This window comes from Coptis chinensis, chromosome 6 (assembly GCF_015680905.1).
Source record: "Coptis chinensis isolate HL-2020 chromosome 6, ASM1568090v1, whole genome shotgun sequence".
NCBI lineage: Eukaryota > Viridiplantae > Streptophyta > Magnoliopsida > Ranunculales > Ranunculaceae > Coptis > Coptis chinensis.
Genome location: NC_141461.1, coordinates 48,889,637 through 48,911,294, shown reverse-complemented (window position 1 = coordinate 48,911,294; position 21,658 = coordinate 48,889,637). Strand labels below are relative to the sequence as shown.

The 21,658-nt window shown below is 37.7% G+C and overlaps 2 protein-coding genes across 3 annotated transcripts; one reads left to right on the top strand and one right to left on the bottom strand.

The window, feature by feature from the left end:
- The first annotated feature begins 1,253 nt into the window (after positions 1-1,253).
- On the top strand, positions 1,254-11,615 carry LOC147493366 (S-adenosyl-L-methionine-dependent methyltransferases superfamily protein). 2 transcript variants are annotated; one of them, XR_015198212.1, is made up of 15 exons: positions 1,254-1,493; positions 1,576-1,690; positions 1,805-1,916; positions 1,996-2,040; positions 2,109-2,176; positions 2,272-2,326; positions 2,586-2,665; positions 2,818-2,901; positions 4,233-4,346; positions 4,650-4,768; positions 4,870-4,987; positions 6,265-6,395; positions 6,525-6,678; positions 6,839-6,907; positions 11,347-11,615. XR_015198212.1 is itself a non-coding variant. In XM_086565244.1 (15 exons), the coding sequence occupies exons 1-15, from the start codon at positions 1,354-1,356 to the stop codon at positions 11,432-11,434; spliced, it is 1,500 nt and encodes a 499-aa protein (XP_086421370.1). In that variant the 5' UTR covers positions 1,260-1,353; the 3' UTR covers positions 11,435-11,615. The 2 variants fall into 2 exon arrangements, 1 of the variants encoding a protein (XP_086421370.1); XM_086565244.1 differs by having other exon boundaries at positions 1,260-1,493; positions 6,831-6,907.
- Positions 11,416-15,784, bottom strand: LOC147493365 (chloride channel protein CLC-b-like). The gene is made up of 6 exons (XM_086565243.1): positions 15,357-15,784; positions 15,059-15,259; positions 14,749-14,926; positions 13,586-14,118; positions 12,342-13,494; positions 11,416-11,744 (listed from the first exon to the last, which is right to left on the bottom strand). The coding sequence occupies exons 1-6, from the start codon at positions 15,656-15,658 to the stop codon at positions 11,649-11,651; spliced, it is 2,463 nt and encodes an 820-aa protein (XP_086421369.1). The 5' UTR covers positions 15,659-15,784; the 3' UTR covers positions 11,416-11,648.
- Positions 15,785-21,658: the final 5,874 nt, after the last annotated feature.

Genomic DNA, 21,658 nt, shown 5'->3' with positions numbered 1-21,658 from the left:
CAAATTTGGAGGCCCAACAGTTTATAAGCCTAGCCGCAATTGTTGACTTTTGGCTGAATTTTGAATAAATCCCATGATATTAATTGTACTTAACAAAATTGCACAAACTCTCCATACGCCAAGTCATATTTTGGTGAGAATGATTATCTACCATTGGATAGGAATTTTTGGGCCCCACACTTTCCTATTTTGTTAGATACTAGGGTATGCCCGTGCATACTGATCGACCTGAGACCTCGACGCTGCTGCATTACCCCCCGACAACTCATCGCGCCAGCCGTCGCGAAAGGTCTACATGCATCTTAGCGTAAAATATATTTGCACAAGACCCGGTAAACAACTCAATTTATAAATACACCGCAAGGCCATCCCAATTACCCATTATCTATAAGCCCAAATCAATTGGAGCGCTAATAAGCTTTATGGGCTTTCCTAACAATTTATAAGTCCAAATTTGCAATTGTTGACTTTTGGTTGATTTTTAGATAGATCCCATAGCATTGATTACACTTAACAAAATTACACAAACTTTCCAAACACTTGGATCTGCCATGTCACAACTTAGAAAAGACAATGACAACCATTGGATGGAGTATCTGTGGGCTTCACACCATTGCTTTTTATTAGATAGATATATTGACTTCTCTTTTTATGCATGTGTTAGAATTCGTTGAAGTCAACTCTGAAAATCTCTTTTTATTATGGGGTGCGGTATTGACACTTTAGGGGACTAGCACCATTTTTGAATGATATATGTCATATATCATATATCATCCATTTTTCTCTTGAAAAAATAAATGATATGTCATATATCATTCAAAAGAGCCCGTAAAGTGGGGTGTCAATACCGCCTCCCGTTTTTATTATGCATCTCTACACTATATGATAGCCGGATTTTTAGGAGGAAAATTTCTCAACCGAATTGTGTATTTGTAATCTCTCTATTTTATGATTTTAGAACCACCTCTTTTAATTATTCTAATCAATTCCCTCATTTTTAAATAATTTATCAAAAACTCTTTCACTTTATTGAAATTAGAATTAGTTTCATATTATTTAAAATAATTTAGAAAATCTCATTTACCTCATTCAAATTATATTCAACCTCTCCTAATGTTTTTATATTATTTTTTAGATTATAACTAGAATTCAAAAAATCATAATACTCGTATGTTATAGTTAAGACTCGCCCTCTCGATGCGGAGCCCGATGTGTCTATCTCAATGCAAATTGAGGTGGCACTACTGATGCACACGTGGACGGTGGGCCCCTCTCTCTCTCTTTAATCTCTAACAGACTTATCCCACTATTCCACTAGTCTATTCCCGCCTTCCTCAAATCACTCCCAAACAAATGGCCCTCTCCTTCCTCACTTCACTTCCTCCTCAGCTCAAATCATTTCGCCTAACCCCCACGTGCACCCAATCAGCTCCCCCTATAGTCGAAACCGCAACTCCACTAAATTGCGCTCTCCAGTGCCAACACTTCCAATCGTGACTTTCTCTCTCCTCATTGTTTTTACTATATATACTTATCCACTAATAAACTTTGACCTTATTTGTTTTATTACTGCAGGTGTTCAGGTTGCACACATGAGTTTGATCTCCACCGTCCAATAATTCTCGATGAAGCCACTGAGTTTTTCAAGAATCTCGGTCTTACAGGCTTCACTTTTGATTCTTGTAGATTGGTATGTCCTAAACTTTAATTTTTCAAAATTATTGTCCTTATAAAAAAAAAATGTATGTTTGTATTTGATACTAAGATATGTGTTTTTGTTTGTGTACATTTAAAAAAAAAAAAGTATGGTTGGCGGTGTCGTGCAAAATTGGCGGTACGAGGTTCATCGGTAAACCCTTGGATTGGTTTATATAGAGAGGGTTCTCATAATGTTGTTGATATCCCTTTTTGTAGAGGTCAGCCAGGCAATACATTGTTACTTAGATTTTTGAAGTTTGTCTTTATTATTAAATTTTTACTTAAATTTTCGTGCAGCTCATCATCCAAACATTAATGCGGCCATGGAACTCCTAAAACAAGGTAGTTTATATGTTTGTTATATTGAATTTTGTTTTAAATGTAGTGTTTTATTCTTCTATTTTTGTTAGGCATTGTCGAATGTGGTGTTGAGCCATATGATGAAGATGAGGGCACTGGTGAATTGAGATATGTCCAGGTTTGTAATAGTATTTGTCTTGAAATGATTTGTATTATAATTACCCTTGTAAAATTATTACTTAAGAGTCTAATGGGGATATGAGGTGTTTGCAGATGGCGGTGACGACATATAGTACATCACTTCCAGCTGCAGAAAGGTACCGACAAGGTTAGTAGACAAACTGCAGAAAAAATTCCGTTACTTCAGTTTGTTTGGCTCCAAGCTAGATTAAGTTAAGAATCAAAGGAAGAATATAAAACGCATGGCTTTACTGAAAATATTTCTCGACATTGATTATAATATAGAGAAGAGATTCATGTTTTTGTGGTATTGGATATCGTTATTTTTTTGGATTGTTAATGGTAACAAATCAATACTTGGATATACTGATTATAGGAGAGTACATAAGCTTATTTTTCCGCTCCAGGTAAAGTACAGGCTTCCTTGGTTTGGAATTCAAGAAATGGGAATTCACCCAGTTCAGAGAAGTTGAATGCCTTAGCCAATGTAAGTCTAGTTTCCCTGAGTTCTGATTTTAGTTTTTCTTGCGAACAGTTGGATGTTTTATGGATCTTCTGCATGAAGCCTCAGGTTTCGCATCCGATCGGTCAATCGGAGTTTCTCATAACTAAGTGAACCTTTTATACGATGCTTTGCAGTTCTTATGGAGAAATGGTGGACCAAGAAGCAGTTTCCATATAGTTCATTCTGTGTGGGTTAACTTTCAAACCTCAAGTAACAATGTAAGCCATAAACACTGATTTGTTTTTCGTCTCAAATTTAATGTTTAACCTTAAACCATATTAATATTCATTCACCTATAATTCATTAATTTGTGCTTCGATAACATATGTTACTGGGAGAAAAATAGTTTCTTGGGTTTCCATTTTACCCATACATGCTTGCGTTGTTGCGTTTTTGGTTTACCCATTAACATCAGTGATCTGTGTCCTGCTAATTTCAGGTCTTCTGTATCTTTTAATATTTTTTATGTATTTGAAATCCTAATTAAACTCTCATGGAATGTTTGAAGAATGGATAAGGAAGTATATACAAAACAAGACAAAACTGTCGATGACTATCTCCTACAATATATTATATGCTATTTGTCTTCCCAGTGATCCTCTTTTGACATGGAAAATAGTTAAATGGGCCTATTGTACTCCCGATAGACAGGGTATAACCGTATAAGTAACTCTTTCCAGTTGGCTCTGTAACTAGGATAGACAATGTTCCAGCACAGCCATGGTATAGCCTTCTTTCTCACGATGATATGGATTGCCCCAAGTGATTCTAACACTATCTCAACCCTTGGATATCTTACCTTTAAACATATTTGTATCCCGCTCTGAATAGCTACCATCTCCACCTTTACTATTGAGCTGCCTTCCCCTTGAGGTACATGTACTTAGATTAGAGCAGTACTTTGATGGAACCCTTCATCCACATATTCGTGCTGCTTTGGCATACATGTGACACACTTCAAGCTTCAAGATACTGGCTGGGGGAGGGGGGTCCGCATTGTAGGGTTCTATCAAGTTTTTACAAGGGAGGGTTTCTTCAAAATGTTTATGCTAATATCAAATCCTAATGGCTTACATTGCCCGAAGGCTCATCAATCCCAAAGGGAATCTAGCCCGAAGGCTCTCACCGATGCACCATTTTGAGTAGACCCAACCGCCTCCACCTTGTCCATGAAGACTTGCTTTCGCTCATTGGTCCACCCATCGTAGCAACACCTTGTCTCTAGCCCAAAGGCCCATCACATAATTACACAAGAAAGAAATCCCAACCAACACTTGGTGGGATTCGAACTTGCAACCTCTCCCATGAGGAGAGGGGTACACAACCAATTGAGCTAGAGGCCCTTGTGTAGTATGTCATTTAGCTTAGTTTAACCTTTAGTTGAGCATTCCTTGCTGCATTTTTATATATTTCCCATATATCTAACAAAGAAAATATATCATCTTTCTTAACTTTTGGCATTGGTAGATTTTGTGCAAATTTGCACGTTTCTGAAATTTGTTGGTCATGTGAAGGTACTATAACGTTAAAGTTTCTATCAATCATGCAGATAATTTTTGGAAATAGGTGGAGGCATTTATTAGGAGAAAGAGACTTTTGGGAACATGTTGGTGGGATTGACATTTCTTTGGCTCCATCTAGCTTTGGTCAAGCAAATACACGGGTATGCCAAATTTCTGTTCTTAGTTGCATTGATTGATTTGTCATCAATGGCTTTGATACTTATAATGTTCTGGAACAATCAAATTACGGATATGATCCATACTTTTAATATGTCTAGTAGAAAAACTTTTTCCAGTGTGACCTCGTCTAAAAATTGACAAAGGTACCTGATTGTCTGTAACCCTTCCCCTTTCAGGTCTACTGGGCACTTTGCAGAGTCTATCTTTCCCAATGAAATTATTCGATGTGCTAAAAACAACTGATCTTATTGTTCTTGAATATTTAATTAACTCGATCTTTGCAGGCTTTTGATTCCTTGCTCCGGAAGTTACAAACGTATGTTCCATATGGTGCAACTGTTACTGATTTGTATGCAGGAGCTGGTGTCATTGGGTTATCATTAGCTGTTGCTAGAAAATGCAGGCAATTGCTCAAATAACTTTAATCTGATGTTTTTGCAATTTCAAGTTTCAATTTTTACTAAAATATGTCACGTAAGTCGATAAATCTTTCATAATTTGTAGGTCTGTTAAGTGTGTTGAGATCAACAAAGAGTCGAAGTTATCTTTTGAAAAGACAGTCAGCCGCTTACCTAAATCTGTAGACAGCAGCATCAGCTGGCACCAAGCAGACACCTCAATTGTTAGTGCTCCTAACTTCCTATTGCTTGTTTAACTCGTATTTTGGAGATCTTGCATCTAGCATTGAAAAAGGTGTACATAATAATAGAAGGGAGGTTATTATAACCTATCCAAGATGAAGAAACAAAATATACAAATCTAAACATAGGATTTGTAGACTTGACATTACGTTCAGTTTATTCTATGTTACATGGACATGCCATATTTCAAATATAATCCATGAAGGATTCGTATCCACGTGTCTGTGTCGGACACACACGGACAGATATTGTATGTTCATATACCTCAAATTTTTATGTTTCGCCCTGTTAGAGACTTCGTATATGTGTTGGATACCCGTGTCAATGTAACTTGGAGTTTATTTGATTGGTACTATTTCAAATAAATAGAGCCGGTATGGTTGTTTTGTATCATATTATGGAGTGTACTAGGATGCATCTTCAGTTAGGGACTCAGGGAACCCGGCATTTTATTACTGACTAATCCCACATTTTGTGTATTACAAAGGGTATGCACAAAGCTAATCAATGTCTTGAATAATAGAAAGAACAAATAAAATGTGAATTGTCGGACACGAGTCTTTTCATGATGGACTCGAACATGCATCCAGCACTTGTGTTGCCCATCTCTCGCCAACGCATTAAAAGACACTCGATAAATGATCTTCAGAAGAAAGACCATTCAACTCCCCAAACACCTTGACATAAGAACAGAAGGGGTTTGTTTAAATTGACTACGGTCCATCACCTCCACATTGAAATGGCTCCTTTTCACAAATAGAGGTCTTTTAATACCTTCCCATCGACTAGAATAAGATAGAAGTCTTCATGGTAACTTGAACATGTGTCTATTATCACTCATTGCTCTAGAGATCGATATATATGGAGTAACTGCAAACTTGACAATTCTTTTATTTTCCTGTGTGTGTAAGTAAAATTATATTATTGTTAATGGAGAAGAAATCTGGAAAGAAGAGAGATGAAAAAGAGGATACGGCCTTAGTTTCAGCCTTGTATCACTTGAATATGTATAAGAAAATAATAGGATCTACAATAAAGAACCCCTAATGGATCACCCGCACATAATGAAATAAGCCTGGTGGAGCTTGCGCCCTACAATCCCTCGGGAGATGTCCCTTAGAACTCTAACAGCGTATAGTTTTGGTAATTTCTAAAAACGCCTGGAAAGTAATGGTGGATTTCCTGGCCAAACAAAGATTACATTTTAAATAGCTTTAGGCATAATATGAAATGATGAATTTTTTTTTGATGATCTCAGGAACCACTTTCTTGGCTTGCGGGATCAGATGTGGTTGTGGTAGATCCTCCTAGAAAAGGGTTGGACCCATCCCTAATTGATGCATTACAGACATTACCATCATCTAAACTCAAAGCTAAAACATTTGAAAGGTAACCCTTTCTTCACTGTTCATTCCCAATTTGACTGTGGCAGACGACAAATATGTGTATTTTTACTCTAGAATATATGTATGTGATTGAAGATGAGGGCAATGATGTACTTTTTTTGTCCTACTTCAGTTCATTCTTAAAGGATAAAGATGAAAAAAGACCATGGATATTACGTGAAAGAGAAGCTTCTGTCCATGTAGAAAGCAAAACAGCTTGGGAGAGGACTGGATCGTTGCCTAAAACACTTATCTATATAAGTTGTGGATGGGATAGTTTTAAGGAGGTAGTTCTGTCGTTTCACTCTTTTGTAACTACAAATTTGCCATGATTTCACATTGAAACTTAATAATTATGAGGAGCTTCTTTGAGCACGATTATTTCATTTCTATTTTCATATTAACCTTCTAAGATTGTATTGAAATAACTACTGAACAGGATTGCAGGTTGTTGTTATCTAGTACATGGCGTTTGGAGAAAGCCCATGGTTTCAATTTTTTCCCGGGTACCCAAAGGTACTGTTAGGAAATAATTAATCCTAGATCTTTAACATGTTATTTATTTTTTATCAAAAAGGAATTAAAAGAAAAATACCTTCAAATTCGAAATTGGAGATTGACAATAAAGAAAAGATTTCCAAAACTGAATCCAAAAAGTGAGTCTTCAGCTTTCTAGTAGTATTCACCATACAACACATCACAAAACACTTTTGCTTTTTTCTACTTTTAGTTGTACTTTTCCTGGAAAGACTAATGATCCTTTTCACCAAAAAGTCATTATCTCATATAGAGAAATTTTGAGAATACGTAGTATGTGTGTTGTGTTGCATGGGTACACCTATTATTCTGGCGTGTCCCGTGTCGTGTTGACACCGACACCGACGACCGACGCGACACAGATTTTCCATTCGAATCTATTCTCAAGTTTCAAAAAAAAAAAAAAGATTAAGAAAGAAGGAAAGAAAGCGAGAAATGGAGTAGACTAATCCGAGAATTCGTCGAGTGGTGGATTGTGTTGTCGGCTGTACACCATCTTATTCTATGACGGCTGCAACCAATATCTAGGGTTTCTTTAAGACAATTAAGAAGTGGGCTTTTAATAAGTGATGTGGGCTTGGGCTCTTTTGTTTCTTTCTTCCATAGATAGGATTAAATGGGGCTTTTAGTAAACAATGTGGATTTGGGCTTTTTTGGAATGGGTTATATTCAAGATCTAAACTTAGCAAAAACGGTTTAAAATGGCTAATGGGCTTTATCAAAATCTATATATATATATATATATATATATATATATATATATTTTTTTTTTTTTTTTTTCTATTTCAAATAATTTATGTTTTAAAAAAATATAATATTAAATTAGAATATTAGCTGTGTCCCTGTGTCTTGATTTTCAGACCTCGCCGTGTCCGAAATTCCGAATCGCCGTACCCGTGTCCAAACCCGACACTCGTACCCATACCCATGGCCAAACCCAACACTCGTACCCGTACCCATACAACATAGTATGTGTGTAGTGGGATCCACTTAGGATTCCAAGTCTTATCTTAAAGAGGTTAAGTCTTTGTCATACAAGTACAAGTGATATACTAAAATATTTTTAATATATCTTTATTTAATGTGGAAAGTGCCCATTAACAAATCCATATTCACAATAAGGCCCATAGAATTATCAAGAAAGACCTTTTCTACCATTATTTAAATCTAAGTCCCTCCACCTCACTTGTATTCACAATTAGACCATTGAAAATTTGTTCTTCACTGGCACACCCATGTCTAATTGACTTTCAATATCAATTGAGCACTAAGAAACTATTTCTTATACCGGCAGGGTTTGAGCTCAATTAGGTATGTCACAATTTCCTAATACATAACTCCATAGAGTGGTGGATCCGTTATTGGAATTCGTGATTCAAGACATCCTGTATTCATTACCCAAAACGTCAAGTATAGTCTATGTATAGATATTACTTTTTAACATCTCAAAACAATAAATTTGAGACATAATGAATTTTTACAATTCCTCAAGTCTAGAGAATAATTGGTAGAGTGAGATATGTATACTAACCTTAACAGTGAGTTTTTAGTGTGTTCTCACTTCGATCCCCTCAGTTAGGGCTGTCAACGGGCCGGACTTGAACATGACTCACCTATGTCCAAATCCTGTCCAAATTATATTTACATTTAGAAGGTCCAAGTCCCGGTCTAGGTCCCGTTGGACATGATCGGATTCGGGCCTGGCCTAGGTCCAATCAGGACTCACCTATGTCCAAGTCCCGTCCAAATTATAATTACATTTAGAAGGTCCAAGTCCTGGTCTAGGTCCCGTTGGACATGATCGGATTCGGGCCTGGCCTAGGTCCAATAAGGTTACATGTAAATAGTGTATTTTTTTATTATTTCTATAAAAAAAACTGAAATAGAGTGTAGTAAGACTCGAACCCAAGCCTTATATGTGGCACTACAACACTAATCCATCAAGCCTCTTAACATTTTATGTATACTAGTAGTTACAAATTTAATAGTACTTATTTGAAAAACTAAAAAAATAACCTTAGTTTTCGGGCCGGGCCGTTATCCGGGGGGGGTATCTCCATAACTGGCCCAATAGTCTTATCAGACAACATTTAAGTTCTAAGTCCCTATCTTATCGGTTCGGATTCAATCGGGCTTCGGGCCTGGCTCGGTCCATTGACAGTCCTACCATCAGTATCAGTCATGTGACTACACCAATATACAAACTTAGAGTCATACTCAAATAATTAAGATATCATCATTCTATCATATAACAGTTATGTATATTACAGTCGTATAAGTGAAGCGTCCGACTTCACCCTTAACTGTGAGCATTCTAGGTAAATATATACAATCAAATCTCCGGCATATAACTCTTCATATGCTTGATTGGTCTAATTCTATTACCTATGGAACTTACGGTTTCATCATATGATATAAAGTCACTCGTATGCATAATAATAAAATTTGTGTATTTAATTAAACATCGTCATGTATAAGCAATAAATGTTCATTGGCGTTGTAAAGGCCAAATATCCCAACAAGTACAACCATACAACTATTCTTTGTTTTGATTTGCATAATTATTTAAGTATTTTATCTTTTGCGTTATTATAATTTGAACTTAACTATTATTGTATTTGTAGCTAAGTTTAGATTCCTTCGGACCTTGAAAAACATGAAAATGTGACACTCATCTAATCTTTTTTGGTTACTTTTCACAGTGATTTACTTTGTATGATTAGTAAAAGGTTGGATAAGAGATCCTGTTGTATGTAGTACCTACACTAGACACATTGTACTAATTATCTAAATCTATCCGCCTATGTTAAGACGCCTATTAGTGTCTACTCCATGTCTTTGTTACCAGTACATTAATGATCAAAACTGACTATATTATAGGCCAAGTAGAATAATCACTATGTACATCAATTTTTTTTACCGTCGTAAAGAAATTGGAGAAAATACAGTTAAGTTACAAATTCTACATTTGCTTACCTTCATAAAGAACTTCTACTGTCTAGACCTTTGCAGAAGATTTGGGGGAAAATACAATTGGATACAAATTCTTTGGATGTGTTTTGGTCGAACAACTTTGTTGAGGGATACTCTGTACTTAAATATTAGAAATGGGTTGGAGATGTCAAAATTATAGCATACTCTACTTATTTGCACAATTTACAATTCCCCCGCCCTTGTTTCAATGGTCCTTCAAATACCATACTATTTTTTTTCTTGTTATTGCTTCAAGTTTTAGCAACTTGTCCACCTCAATTGAAGAGCCATCGGAAAATGTGCTTCCCCGCTTCACTTTGCCACTTTTAATTTTTTTCCTGATACTCAGAGCCATGTAGTTTAAAGCATGATGGAAAATCATCTATTTACGTACAGATTATTCTCGTTCACCATTGGCATGTGGGTTACAGGATCTAGTTTGATGCAATGCCATTCGTTGTCCCGAAATTTAGGAAGTTGTGGGTCTTTGAAGATGAACTAATTTGAATAATAGAAATAGTGGTCTATTGTTATATCATGTTTCGAAGGTCTTCTACCATGTTCGGGAGATATTTTCTTACTCTTTCAACAAACATTGGGCCAACCACTCATTGAGAATTGTCTTACAAGTCACACCCCCTCTCAGCATATGCTAGGCGGCTGTTGAAACACATACCAAAGGGCGATAGTATAATCAATGAGGATGGAAAGAATAGGAGGGTCTTTGAAATCAGGAAAGAAATGTGCAGACTATTCACAGAGTCAAATAAGTTCTCTTTAACTGGGCAGCGGGGGATTCTGCTTATAGAAGGATATGATAATTGAGGACATTGTTATCCATGGGATCCTTCGTGTTCTAGCATTACGACGTAGCATTGTGATACCAGTTGGGGTCTCTATCTCTTGCTATTTGGGTTTACTTTGCTTACGTTAGTGCTTTGATCAGGAGGATGGCACAGGATAAATGAACCAAGGCCCTAGGGGTATCAACCTAGTTGGATGTCTTAGTATCCATGTGGATCATTGGTCACCCCATCACACACATGGTTGCAACAGCGAAATCTGTTGCCTACTAAAAAAAAGTCTTTTAGATGGTTAGATGCCTATAAGCATTAAGACCCTTTAATAGCTCGTCCATCCCGCAAATTTCAGCTTTGTGCCACTCAGCCAAAGAAAAGACAGATTGCAGAAAAATGATCAGGGGGAGCTATTAAAATCCCTCAGGGAAAGTTTTGGAATGTCAAAATGTCATCATTCTTCATAGATCAGCAAAACAAAACTGTTCAACTTCATATTCTCTCTCGTTTAGTTTTTATATGCCCTCAGTACAGATTATTTCCTAATTTGAATTAATAGAAATATATTTTTACAATTTATTACATGCACGAAGTACATTTTCTGTGGTAATATTTGTATGTGATATTTGAAACTGAACTGTGATGCAGCATTGAAGTTTTGGCTGTGTTCAAACGGGGACCAGGAGTCAGCCTTAAGAAAAAGAAAACAGGAAAGAAGAAGAAGAAACAGCAGTAGAATTATACTCAACTTGTAAAGGATTCTCGGCTTAATAGTTTCAAAAAATTGTTATAACTTGCAAAGAATAGTGCTCTACATGTGGTATCAATTTTTTTTCTGTTCCAAAGGTTGTAACACTGATACAAAAACCTTTAGAAGCCAATATGTTGCTGTATGAGATATTGATACGAGTTGCTTCTGTCTGATGGTTGTGATTGGTTTACCTCCCCATTCATCTAGTTTTAGTTTTTGCTAGATGGGGAAATGCATTCAAGATGTTGTGGGCCCTCAAATCTTGCCTGGTCAAGATCCCTACAACAGGACAGACCTACAAAGTACAACATGCAGGTACGTGAGCAAAGCTTGTAATTAATGACCCATGTTGTTAACTAAGTATTGTGTTAATGATCTGAAGAGCTGAGAATAGTTTTTATGAAAACTGAAATAGCTTTCGCATTCTCAGTAGGCGTAGCTATTTTTTTTATGGTACCATGTTTCTTACCACAAAATCCAGTCCTACTCTGCCTTTGGATGAGTAAATAAGAAAGAAGAAAGAACAGAAGGAAGCTACAATGAAATATGGCTTATTAACTATTATGCTGCTTGATCTTTTTTATCGCTGTATATTTGATATTTTGTATGATACTAAGAGGAATGCTAGAAGGCACCCGCCTTGTGAGTTGCATATATGCCACTCACTAAACGGCAATGTTTCTGGGGATTCCAACTTCTTTAGAATCTCAAAACTATCTTTGGAATATGAAGACAAAGTGTCTTTTAGTGAGTGGCATATATGCAACCCACAAGGTGCTTTGCCTGCTAGCAGTCTTCTACTACTAATGGTATCTGTCAGTTGTCAAAAATGCAATGTCAAGAAGCTATCTTATACATGGTGAAGAATATGGAGACTTCCTGAAGAACTCACCTCGGCTGCTTGATATTTGGGTACAATTAGTAAATGTCGGAGCCCAACCTCCCGGAAGAGGACCAAAGCCTTAGCTACTGACATGCTTTCCACCACAGTGTATGGTGTGGTATTGGTGAGTGGATGCAAATCTACAAACATCTCCATCTCATCCTTCGTCACTTCCACCTCCTCAATCTTTCCTACTCTCTCTGCCAGGTCGACTGAGGTAAATTTCTGCCTCACTTCCCATTCCTCTGTTCGTCTCATCTCTGTTATAAACCATTTCTGACTCAATGCTGTAACTAGGTGTGTTCGTAATATCAGTCCGTGAAGTTCTGTTGCCCCATCAGGCAGCCTCACTCGTGGCACTATTCCTTTGTCAACAACTGGGAAACCGTTGTGCTTAGTGTTTCGCAGGACTTCAACAATGCGAGCCACCTTCTCTACACCACAAAGCGTGACTACAGCTGATTTGGCGTCAGCAAGCTCACCAACAGTAAGGTTCCTCATCCATGGTTCTGGGTGTGCATCCAAGAAAGGTAGGCCTTTAAGGTGCAGAATGATCTCGTATATGCTTGGATTGAAGCTGTCCCCTACGGTTTTAGCAATGAGAAGGACAAACATGGTTATGGGGAGTAGGAGGAGGTTGTTCGTGAGCTCTAGGAAAATGACACACAGCGAGACAGTCATCCTCATTGAACCGGCCATGAGGGATGCAGCACCAAGAACAGCGTAGAGCCCTTGGTCAATTTTCGTGTAGGTACCCATGAAAAGACCAAGCAAACGACCATAAGCTGATCCCATGAGAATGATCGGTAAAAAGAGCCCAGATGGTACAGCAATGCCAAAAGTGAAGAGGCCTAAGATGCAATAGAGTACAAAATAAATGATGAGGGAAATTGGCTGGAATTCAGTTGGAGTGGAGATCGAGAAGATGTTGCGGACAGCGTCGTCATTGGCAGAGTGGAGAAGACTGGCAAGGTCATTATAGTAGCCAGATGGGCAATTGAATTGCTTGAAGTTGCCAGTTCGTCCAGTGGTGGGGCAGGTGGAGTCAGGGAGGGAAGGATTGCAAGGGGAACAGCTGACAAGGAAAGGGAGGCAGTAAAGGCACACAGACGTAAACAGAGAGACAATGAGACTGAGGAGGATCTTATACACTCTTCCCTTCCTGAGGAAAATAAAATATGATGTGATTATCAAGCACACCTGTTTGAAAAGAGGTTCAGTAGAGGTTTGTAACCTGAGAGTAGATTCCTTACTCATTTATGAGATTATAGAGCCTGAGGACCTTGTGGAGAAGATAGTTGTATAAGCTTCCTAAAACTCCACCAATTACTCCAATCACAGCGATAGGTACAAGATCAGTTGCATGGTGTGTCACAGTAACACCACTCACATCAAACATGATAAGGCCTCCTTTCCCAAACAGGCCACAGCTCCCGGTGTTGCAGTACTCCATGAATGCTCTAAGCACAACCACCACCACTGCAGTGCTGAAGAAAGTTCTCCATAGCAGGGCGCTCCTCCACCATGTTGCTACCTCTTCTAGGGCAAACAGAACACCCCCTACAGGTGAGCGGAAAGCAGCGCATACACCTGAAGCTGCTCCACATGTAATCAGATCCCTACGGTCCCTGTCGTTATTGAAGTAACGTAACCAACGCCATTTCAAGCGGTGTTTGTCTGGTCCACCTTGGCCTAGCAAGGAAGCAATGCAGGAACCGATGTGCACCAGTGGCCCTTCTTTTCCCAGATCTAGACCAGCAGAGACAGCACAAATGCTTCCAATTATCTGCAAAGATGAGTAAGAAAAGGTTTTTTGAGATCATCTATAACTAATTATCCATTTTTTGAATTTAATGTCAATATCCTTTGCTGTGTATTTCTTCTTAAGCCGTATATAAAAATGTACTTGTTTATCAGGTTTGAGATTGTTTCGGACTCCTGAAACTTGCTTTTACAAAACACAAATCTGAAGTTATCATAGTGGTGAACTTTTGCCCACTAAAATTATTTTGATTTAGTCATTTCACTATCCGGAAATTGCTTTCTGATCAGTCCATAGTCCAAACCATTATTTGATAAGTTACTTTCTTCCCTAATTTGTCCCTCCAACCATGCTTGAAGTCCTTGATAAATGATCTTTTACAATCTACCTCAGTAATGGTTATCGAGAAACCTTTGCCACAATTCGAGTAGTTTTATTTTTTAGATTACATATTGATAATAAACCCATTTGTGGATTTAACAATTTATGCAACTTAACTAACAGTTACTTTTTATTCTCCACAATCCCTGACAACCAAAGTTGATATAGCCCTTAATTGAGGACATCCATGAGTTCTTACGAACGAAAACTCTCGTAAGTTAAACGTGAATTGCTGACAGAAACTGGAATCAAGCTAGGAAGTGCTGAACTCACCTTCACAACTAATTGAGGAGCACCGAACATGTTGGGTGTGTCAACTCCGTTGAGATAAGCTTTAATCTCCGGTATGCCTGGCCCTGCAGCAGTAGGCGCAAACATCACACAAAGAACAGCCGCTACTAATGAGAGAACCAGATTAGCCACGGTGAAATATATGAAACCCATGAGATACCTGCAGCAGCCATCAGAATGTACATTTCAAACTTCTATACGGAGAAAAAAGACCAAGAAAATGAAGTTGTTGACACCCTACTGAAAAGCTTTAATAATAGTATAATACTGATCCTACAGAAAGCATGCACACCTTTTCTCCTCAACAAAACGAGCCACTGCGAGAAGCTTGAATCCAGCAATGTTCTCTATTGCAAGGTTGATAAGGGTGGCAATAACCCCAGTTAGCAGGCCAATAAGAAAAGCCAATGTCCATTTTAGGAAAATATACTGCAGAACTTCAATTCTTGATCGACTCCTCCAATCATGCTTGAAGAGATCATTCTCATTGATCCTGCATGAAGAAGGACATTAGAAAAAAGAATCATTTGAGCATGATAGTATTACAAGAAGGAATATTAGCATTGATTTATGGAATAAGATGACCATACTCGTAGTCCAAGCTCTCCATATGAGAGACCTTAGACCCAACCATGGCTAGTGGGTTGGAGGAGAGTGTTCTGTTTCTCTTAAGAAGTGGCTGCTGCAGAGAATTGCTTTCTGGGTCATTTTCTTCTGCTTCTTCTCCTTCCATGTAATGAGCTTTTGTTGAGTCTTTACACAGGTTTGAATCATTATCCATGGCAGAAAGAGAAGTTACACATAAGCAGATGCTGGTCTTTAATAAGAAACAAAGGTATTGTATCTGTTTTTCTGATATAAAAATGCAAAGAATCAAAGCCGTGTAGAACATATGAATGTAACATTTTCTTCAATGATTGACAGTATGCCTTTGAACTTTTTAGTTACTATATTTTATTTATTTTGTGGGGATATCTGCTTTGCATCAAAAATAGCTTTTGTTCTCTTTAAGAGTTAGTGAATTTCATTAGAATAGAGTGCTAAAAGTGGTGTCCTGAATCCTAGCTTAAAAACATCTTCATCTCCCATTTTAAATTCCATAAAGGTCTTACTCTTACACCTATAAAAGTGAGCCGCAAAGAATCAAAGCCGTGTAGAACATATGCATGTAACATTTTCTTCAATGATTGACAGTATGCCTGTGAACTTTTTATATTATTACTATCTTTTATTATAGTTGTTGGGATATCTGCTTTGCATCAAAAATACCTTTTGTCCTCTTAAGAGTCAGTGAATTTCCTTGTGCTAAAAGTGGTGTCCTGAATCCTTAAAAACATCTTCATCTCCCATTTTAAATTCCATAAAGGTCTTACCTATAAAGGTGAGGCATGTTTTACTCTCTTGGAAGCTAAAAATAGTTCGTTTTACCGATTGAGTTTTCTGAATATGATCCTTTGTGACAGTTAATGAACAGTTGAGAAATTACACCAAATGTCACAAGTAATTTAATTTATTACATAAACGGTTTTTAGATCATAAAACATCTGTTATTGAAATTAATTTATTGGCTACAAGCCTGCAAGAATAACAAGATCCATGAAAATGGTAGTTTAACTTGCTGAACTACCAATTAGAAGTGATGCTGTAAGTGGATTCTTTAGGTCTACTTCCTTGACTGCTAGAATTTTTCATTTTTATTTTTTCGCAAATCCTTGACTGTTAGAAATTAGATCAAATCGAAAGTCAATTTTTTTTATTAGATGTGGCCGATAGACGAAATGTACTGTGTTAAGAGACCAGGAAGGCACATTGGACACGTGGATGGCTGAGGAGAAAACGACTCCTAGAGTTTCTAAAGGCCACCTTGGAATATTTTCATAAACTTGCATAGGAGCAGAGGGTATTATAACATGTGGAACTTCTTGAATCCCCACCAAATTCAACATTTGTTTTTTAATTTAAAACAAAAAAGCCCCATGTTGAGAATGGTTGATTGGTAGACAGGAATGGATATGCCTAAGGACGTGGCATATATTATGCACATCGGTCTGATATTGATCTACTAGAGAATCACCGTCCTCACAAATTCTTTCATATTAAGAATGAAGTTATACTTAAAATATAGTGAATTATATAACAGTTGTAGAGTAAGACACGTTGGAGGTGCCTTGTTTGGCTTCATATAGAGGTATAATAATGTTATCTGATGAAGAGAGGTTGGAAGAGTCTTGTCCTTTATATATCTACTTATCTGTAAGAGACTAAGAGGTATGGAAGAACAGATGTGTTTCATTGTCACCAGGATGGGTTTTTAATGGGAGATTTAATGACAGGGAGTGACTCTCAAGAACAAAAATGTTGAAAAAGTAATTCTCAATACTATTTTTTTATAATCACTCACAAGGATGAGGTAGATGAAAAGTCAAGTATATTCTTGACGCGAAATAAAAAACGGCTTAGGTAGATGAAAAATCAAGTATACTCCTAGAGCGAAATAACAAACGGCCCGACCCAATCAAAATGACCCGGTATATGAACAATCATTGTTCATATCTCAACATAATGTATGATTAGTAAGAACACTTATTGAAGTATGAACAATTATTATTCATACCTATTTGAGATATGAACAATCACTGTTCATATATCAAATATGAGTTATGAACAATTAATTTGTTCATACCTATTTGAGGTCACCTCAATATGAGCTATGAACAATGTTCATACTTCAATCAACATAAACTATGAACAATCACTGTTCATGCCTGAACATGAGCTATGAACAATCATTGTTAATCTCTCAACATAAGGTATGATCAGTAAGAATACCTATTTGAGGTATAAACAATCATTGTTCAAATATGAGTTATAAACAATCAATATTCATACATCAACATTGTTCATACCTCAAACATGAGCTATGAACAATCAATGTTCGTATGAATATTGTTCATACCTATTTAGGCTATGAACAATACCTCAACATGAGCTATAAAACAATCACTGTTCGTATGAACAATCACAATCACTTTCATACCTCAACATGAGCTATGCATAATCAATGTTCATACCTCAACATGATGTATGATTAGTAAAAACATCTATTGGAGTATGAACAATCAATCAATGTTCATACATATTTGGGGTACAACAATATAGTATATGAGGCATGTTCACCTATTTGGGTATGAACAATCACCAAATTTCTCTATTTTATAAACATAACACAGAGGGGTGAAACTGATATTTAAAAAAAAGAAAGAAAGAAAGAAATCGTCAGGAACGCCACGCTGATACTTAAATCTGCTCTCTGGGATATTACGATTGATCCTGGTTCAGTTATGTCTTGGGTTCGTCTCCTTCTGCTGCCACGATGTACTCTACAAGTTTTTCAATCATAGAATCGTCAGGAATGCCGTTTTGGTACTCGAAAAAGTCTTCAGCAGAAACAGATTCTCCATGCTTTGACGACATGGAATGAGTTTGGTGGGATGTTTCGCCTCTTAGAGTCTGTAATAGAGCCTCCTTCAATCTAGTCAACCAGGAAATCCGTCCCCACTCAGAATGTGCGTCGATGCTTACAGAAAGTTACCGATGGACATTTTGCTGCAGCGGTACAAGTGTTATCATCATCAGGCTCCAATACTGCAGAGACTGTACATGCATTAAAGGAGAAACACCCAATGCGACAACCACCTGTGAGACCAACTGTTCCTTTTGCTGAGTCCCCTTTATTAGTAGAGAGACACACCTTATTGTCATGTATTAAGTCATTTCCGAAAGGTACTTCTTGTGGTCGTGATGGTCTCTATGCTCAGCACTTGTTAGATGCCATAAATGGTGTTGCAGCAGCTATATCATTTGACTTGTTAGATGCCTTGGCTTCGGTGGTGAATCTGTTGTTATAGGGACAATGTCTGCAGCCGTTAGCAGAATTCATAGCGAGTGCTCCGCTCACTCCACTTTTTAAGCCGGAAAATATCATTCGTCCGATAACTGTGGGTATGGTTTGGCTACTTCTTATTTCCAAAATTGCAATGAAAGTGGTTTCCAAAGAGGTGGTAGGGTATTTGTAGGATTTTCAGTATGGGGTCGGTGTCCCTGGTGGATAGAGGCAATTTTGCATGTTGTTAATCGCATGGTATATGCTAACGGTGACAGTACATCTCTTTCTATGTTGCTAGTAGATTTTCAGAATGCTTTTAATATGGTTGATCAGACTATTATGTTGAGAGAGGTTCACATTCGCTGCCCCACTATTTCCTCTTAGGTCGAGTATTTGTATTGTCAGCCTACAAGATTATACTTGGGGGATGATTACATATGGTCTGCTTCTGGGGTTCAGCAAGGTGATCTTTTAGGTCCCCTTCTCTTTGCACTGGTGTTGCACCCTCTGATTCTACAGATCTAGTCAAGTTATCAGTTATTGCTCCAGGCTTGGTACTTAGATGATGGGACTCTAGTTGGGGATATAGAACAAGTGGCGGCAGCTCTGCGTATCATTCAGGAAGAAGGGCCTTCTTATGGGTTGGTTTTTATGTGGCCAAGACTGAGATACTTTAGCCATCACTGGATCCGCGTCGTTCCATCTTGGTCTCTTTCCTTCAGATTTATCTTGTCCTCAGCAGGGGGTCAGGTTACTTGGAGGGGAAGTTAGCACTTATTCTTCTTTTGTCATGAGTCTTGCTCGTAAGCGTGTTGAAAAGGCTATGACTTTGATGGACTGTTTAGTTGCATTGAAGGATCCACAGTATGAGTTAGCACTTTTACGAGCTTGTGCTAGTTTGTACTTGTCCACCACTTTTTTTTAGGGAGGCAGCTAAGACTTTTGATCAGCATATTCGTATGGTTTTGCAGAGCATTATAGTTTCAGATGGTCTTGTCTTTGGTGATTTGCAGTGGCGTTTAGCGACACTTCCATTGCGCCTTGGTGGGTTAGGTATCTATTGTGCCTCTGATGTTTCTGATTTTGCTTTTGTGGTCTCCTATTTTCAGACTTTAGAGCTTCAGAACCACATTCTTAGGATTTGTGGTCCAGTGCCTATGGGTGAGATCCTTGGTGATGCTACCAGTGCATTGCGTCTCTGTCTTCCCGATTTTGACATTGATTCTTTGGCTGTGAATGCTACCGTCCCCTCAAACCACAAAATGTTTTGGCGGAAGCTTTCTACGGTAAGATTGTTGCTAGTATTGAGAGGGAGTTTGATTTTTCTACTCGTTAGAAAGCAGTCATTGGATGCTTGCAGTCGGAACATGCAAAAGATTTTTTACTTGCTATTTTGATGGAGGGACTTGGACAGCGTATGTCACAGGTTGAGTATCGTGCCATTCTCAGGTACCGTCTTATGATTCCTTTGTACTCTGACAGGGGTCTTTGCCCTGTATGCAAAAAAAGTAGATTAGATGCTTTTGGGGATCATGCAACACATTGCAGACATTTTCCTGGTTTTAAATACCGACATGATCATGTGAGAGACATTTTGTGTGATGCATTTTGGAGGGCTGAGGTACAAGTGAAGAAAGAGGCTCTTGTTAACTTTATCACTGATCCGAATGAGGGCAGATCGACACTTCGGCTTGTGGATGTCTTGATTTACAGTTGGTCCGAGGAAAAACATACATGTGTTGATGTAACTGGAGTCTCTCCGTCGGTAGAGTTGGGGAATGGTGACTTTGAGGTGGGAGAAACTGGTAAGAGGGCAGCAACAGAAAAGATGGAGAAACATGGGGAAGCTTGTAGGGTTAACCAACATTGTTTTATTCCGTTCAGTTTCGACACTTTTGGGTTCTTTGAACAACAGTCTGTTGAGCTACTTAAGAGACTTCAGAAAGTTATGGACAGTAACGTTATGACAGCTGGTTATAACGAGTTTGTTTTTAAAAAGATATGATTTGCTATTCAGAAAGGACTTGCGGTGCAGCTTGTTACACGCTTGTCATAATTATTTGTAAAATTCATTATCAATTTAAAAAAAAAAAAAAAACTATGTTTTATATCTATAATAACATAAAGGGGTAAAACTGGTATATTAAAAAAAGTAAAAAAAAAGGCCGGGCCAACTTATTTTGTCCTTGAGAGTTACGAAAATTAAAATCGTGGGTTAACTACTTTATGCTGAAATTTGTCCTTGTAAGTTACTAAAAAAACGTGTCCTCTAGAGTTTCTTTCTCCTGAAATTGGTCTTCTGGACTCTTTTCTTGATTTAATAAAAATTTATTACAGGTTTAAAATGGAAAGCTTGGCAAAAATACAGAAAAAAAAAAAAATACCTTACCAACAAATCTAAACTAATTTCCGCACGAATTCTTCCAAGCTTCAGGCAGCCTACCCAACTTTAATAGCTCTTAATTCGTTGTATAATATGGATATGTTATGGTTGTTTCTTGGGTAGGCAAGCAGGAAAGGTAGTCCATGCCAAACCCGAACTGTTGTACGTTGGCTGAGTGGCATGTATTTCCGTGGGTGCCTAGTTTTCCAATTATAAAGCATGGCTAAGTGACCCTACTCACATTGGGCCCAGTGCCCATGTGGTTTTGGCCAATAGTGGGCTAAAGAAATGTTGAATGGTGTAGTCAAGGACTGATCAGCGTTAACTGTAACTGCCTTCTACTTTGTGCTACCTGCATTTAATAATATCTTGCTATATTCATAGTTTGGGATTTCGGAATTTTTGGAATTCCGAAAAATCAAAAAACCGAAATTCATTAAATTTCGATCTCTATTACATTTGGAATTTCAAATGATTTCGGAATTTTGAATATTTCAACTTTATATTTGAAATTATGGTTTTTTGAAAAACTGAAATATTGGGCGGAATTCCGAAATTTCATTCGGAATCACGAACACTGGCTATATTAGAAAAATATGGGAGTTGACCGGTTGAGGAACAGT

Bases quoted from the DNA above. Each gene is read 5' to 3' on its own strand.
- LOC147493365 (XM_086565243.1), bottom strand. From the start codon at position 15,658: ATGTTCTACACGGCTTTGATTCTTTGCATTTTTATATCAGAAAAACAG. The intron at 15,260-15,356 runs GTATGGTCATCT...TTCTTCATGCAG, and splicing joins ATGGAGAGCTTGGACTACGA to GATCAATGAGAATGATCTCT. The intron at 14,927-15,058 runs GTGTGCATGCTT...TGGCTGCTGCAG, and splicing joins CGTTTTGTTGAGGAGAAAAG to GTATCTCATGGGTTTCATAT.
- LOC147493366 (XM_086565244.1), top strand. From the start codon at position 1,354: ATGGCCCTCTCCTTCCTCACTTCACTTCCTCCTCAGCTCAAATCATTT. The intron at 2,902-4,232 runs GTAAGCCATAAA...TCAATCATGCAG, and splicing joins TTCAAACCTCAAGTAACAAT to ATAATTTTTGGAAATAGGTG. The intron at 6,396-6,524 runs GTAACCCTTTCT...GTCCTACTTCAG, and splicing joins AAAGCTAAAACATTTGAAAG to TTCATTCTTAAAGGATAAAG.